Source organism: Gossypium hirsutum, chromosome D04 (genome assembly GCF_007990345.1).
Source record: "Gossypium hirsutum isolate 1008001.06 chromosome D04, Gossypium_hirsutum_v2.1, whole genome shotgun sequence".
Taxonomy (NCBI): Eukaryota; Viridiplantae; Streptophyta; class Magnoliopsida; order Malvales; family Malvaceae; genus Gossypium; species Gossypium hirsutum.
In genome coordinates this window covers 590427-593655 of record NC_053440.1, presented here as the reverse complement: position 1 = coordinate 593655, position 3229 = coordinate 590427, and the positions used below count along the sequence as shown (strand labels likewise).

At 34.1% G+C, this 3229-nt stretch overlaps 1 protein-coding gene across 1 annotated transcript; it reads right to left on the bottom strand.

Moving 5' to 3' along the window:
• Positions 1 to 840: 840 nt before the first annotated feature.
• On the bottom strand, positions 841 to 1565 carry LOC121203393 (uncharacterized). Its single transcript, XM_041092104.1, has one exon. The coding sequence runs from the start codon at positions 1462 to 1464 to the stop codon at positions 841 to 843; it is 624 nt and encodes a 207-aa protein (XP_040948038.1). The 5' UTR covers positions 1465 to 1565.
• Between the last annotated feature and the right edge of the window lie 1664 nt (positions 1566 to 3229).

The following is a 3229-nucleotide window of genomic DNA, read 5'->3' as shown; positions in this document are numbered from 1 at the left end:
CTGGTTTCTCTTCATCAATGGCAATGTCTAGACCCTGCTGAAAAAGGGCATCTAGAACCTCACTTTGCCACATACCAAAATGGCCCGTGCCATCAAAGATCTCCACGGCCAATCTTGCATTTGCAATTGTCGGTCTTGTCCACATGGACGATGTTGAAGCTCCTACACCGACCGTTTTCTCCATAATCTTTCAATATACCTAAGGAAATCTTTTCTGATGTGGAAGATCAGTTTAAACTGCAACCACAGAGCATACTACGATTAACCTTTGGCTCTTGATACCACTTGTAGTTCCAATAGGGTCGGAAGCGTGTAAATTATTGTACTAAAAAATCACACAAAGTTCAATTCCCAGGGAAGAGAGGTGGATCACAAGGATCTCTTAAATACCAAGTCTTTCCTTAGTCAGAATATTCCTTCTAACGTAATTTAATAGCACAATTAAATACTACTATTATACCCTCAAATATTGAAAGAAAAATAGGACAAAAAGAACACAAGAGTTTTAACGAGGTTCAGTAAATTATACCTACGTCCTCGGGCTACTAAAACCAGATGATAACTTTACTATCTTCAAAATATTACAAACAAATAGAATTCCTTAAGAATTCTCAAATGGGAGAAGAGAGAAAACTAAGAGAGAAAGATTGGTTGGGATGAATTGAAATGAGAAATGAGAAGGCCTATTTATAGTTGAGGTTTAAGGACCAAACAATAAATAGCCCATTATCTCAAGGACCAAAAAAAATTATCCCATGCCACTTTTTTCAAAGTCAACTTTAGGGTGCTAAACTTGCACCACTTTGTATTGTTTGCCATTAATGTTGTCTCCCATTAATGTTAACATATAAATCTGCACGAATGATGGAAATCAGATATATTTGAAAACGAGACCGGAAAGTAGAAGTAGGTCCAAGGAGAAGAAGAGCTATTGGTTGGGCAACGAGAAGCATCGACATAAACTGAAGAAGACTTCATCTTTGTCGTGCAATTTACCAGATACATGGTGTCTGCTCCATTCGCTATTATGTATTCTAGATAGCTGTCTGAAGAATCGACAATGGAACTGCGAGGAATTGAGCAGTTTTCATCGACCAGACTCACATCCACAAGTCGAAGCGTTCCGTAAACATAAGAGATGTTTAGGACATAAAAGTTTCCGTATTTCGTGGGAAAACTGGTGCGGTTTCCCTTGCACTCTAATTCAAACCTACGGTCACCACATTCTCGAGGCTGACCCTTTAGTCGGAAAGGGTGACTGATATTAACGTGTCCACACAAAGATGGGTTGCAGTGGTTGCTTTTGCCTACTCTACCATCGGAAACATCTGGGGATAGAGATAAAGTAAGGGCAAAGACGCTAAACAAGACAAGTCTGGGTCTTAACATCATCAGGTTCCGGTGGAGCTCCGATGAAGAAATAAACAATGGGATGTTCTTTAATGTAAAATGCCAATCATTCATTTATTTTATGGCTGCAACTGAGAGCAAGTCTTTCTTTGAAAAATCTGTCCATAATAAAGCTAATGTGGAAAATTCTTTCATACAAGTCGTCGGTCAGTCAATGGCGATGCTCATAAAAGTCTTGGATGTATTAATTCAGAACCTTTCATCAAATTATGCAGGCAATAATCGCCAGTCAGCAGTCGCAGTGGCTCGAGTGATATATAATTTTGATGAAATTAAAAATAACAAGATTAAAATAAGTGGTAAAATATATATTTAGATATATTAGTTTTTAATGTAATGTATGTGATTTTAAATGTTTATTTGTTTAATTTATTAAATAATAATTTTTATAATTCTAAAATAATATACTTGTAATAATTAAATGAGGATTAATCTAATTTAAATAAAATAATATTAATTTTGATAATTGAATTAATAAAATAACAATTTCTTAAAAATAGAAATAAAAAAAAAGTAGAAAGCAAACTTTAGTTAACTATTAAGAGTTCATCAATGAGGTGAGTTCGATGGGTAGAATCCACTATGTAAATGTGACTCGCCTGGTTGGGTTTTGTGCCGATGGATATGATTGAGTTCTCGTTTATGAATACCTAATTCGGTAGATTTATGTCGTCCTATTTCTAAGATTACATGCAACTCCACTCAATTATGCTAGATCTACTTTGAATTAAGCACATCAAACATGAATTAATAATTCGAAAATATTAAATCAAGAATTAAGCACACATAACTAAGAATAAGATTCAATTATTCATTGCATAAAACAGAAATCAAAAGACAAAATTCATCATAAGGTTCATCTCCCCTAGGTATTAGAAAATTAGTTCATAATCGCGAATAAAAACATCTCAAAGACAATATAACCACAAAAAATAAAGAAACTCATAATAAACTTCAAATAAATCAAAAGGAGATCTTCAATCTTAGTGGAAATCTGTTTCAAAGTTGGCTTCAATGGTGTCTTCTGAGTTGTTTTCTTCAATATTCTCTGACGGCTCTTACTTCTCTCCTTATATTTGGTATATATAGGTCTAAGAATGCCCGAAAAACCTAAAAACTGCGTGATTCCACATATTTGGAGTGTGAAACGCGAAATCCACACGGTTTGGCACATGGCTGTCTGGCAGCTCGTGTGGCTCACATGATCGTGTGTCCAACCCATGTGGCTCCTAAAATCTACTCCAATTGTCTGATTTTCGCTCCGTTTTCACTCATTTTTCTCTCAAAATGCTCTTATAAGTATAGAAATATAAATTTAAAGGATTATGAGTATAAAATTCACCATTTTGCATTGATTAATCATCTAAAAACGTATTAAGAACGAAATTAAAATATGTTACTTTTGACACTTATCAAGAATTGAAAATCAAAACAAGTACTTGAGCCACATAAACTGACCTCTTCCACACGTCCATTTGAGCCACACGGCCATGTAACAATTAATATAATTAAAACCTTAATAAAAATCCCAACATTATAATTAATATCCAATTGCAATTATTTCTTCACTTCTTCCATAATATCCAAGGGTCATAATCATGACAACACTTCTCCTTCTTCTTCTTCTTTTCTCCCCAATTTTCTTTATTCTCTAATTCCATATTTATCCATTCACTTTCAGTAAAGTAAAGTAAAAATTACACTCTTTGTCGTTTTTTTCCATTAATTCAATTCAGTAAAGGAAAAGTGCTTTTCTCTAAAAAGTAATGCAGAACAGACTTCATTTGGTAGCAAATTTCGAACTTATTTGAAGTGCTTT

Coding starts and splice junctions, on each gene's coding strand:
- LOC121203393 (XM_041092104.1), bottom strand. CDS start 1,464: ATGAATGATTGGCATTTTACATTAAAGAACATCCCATTGTTTATTTCT.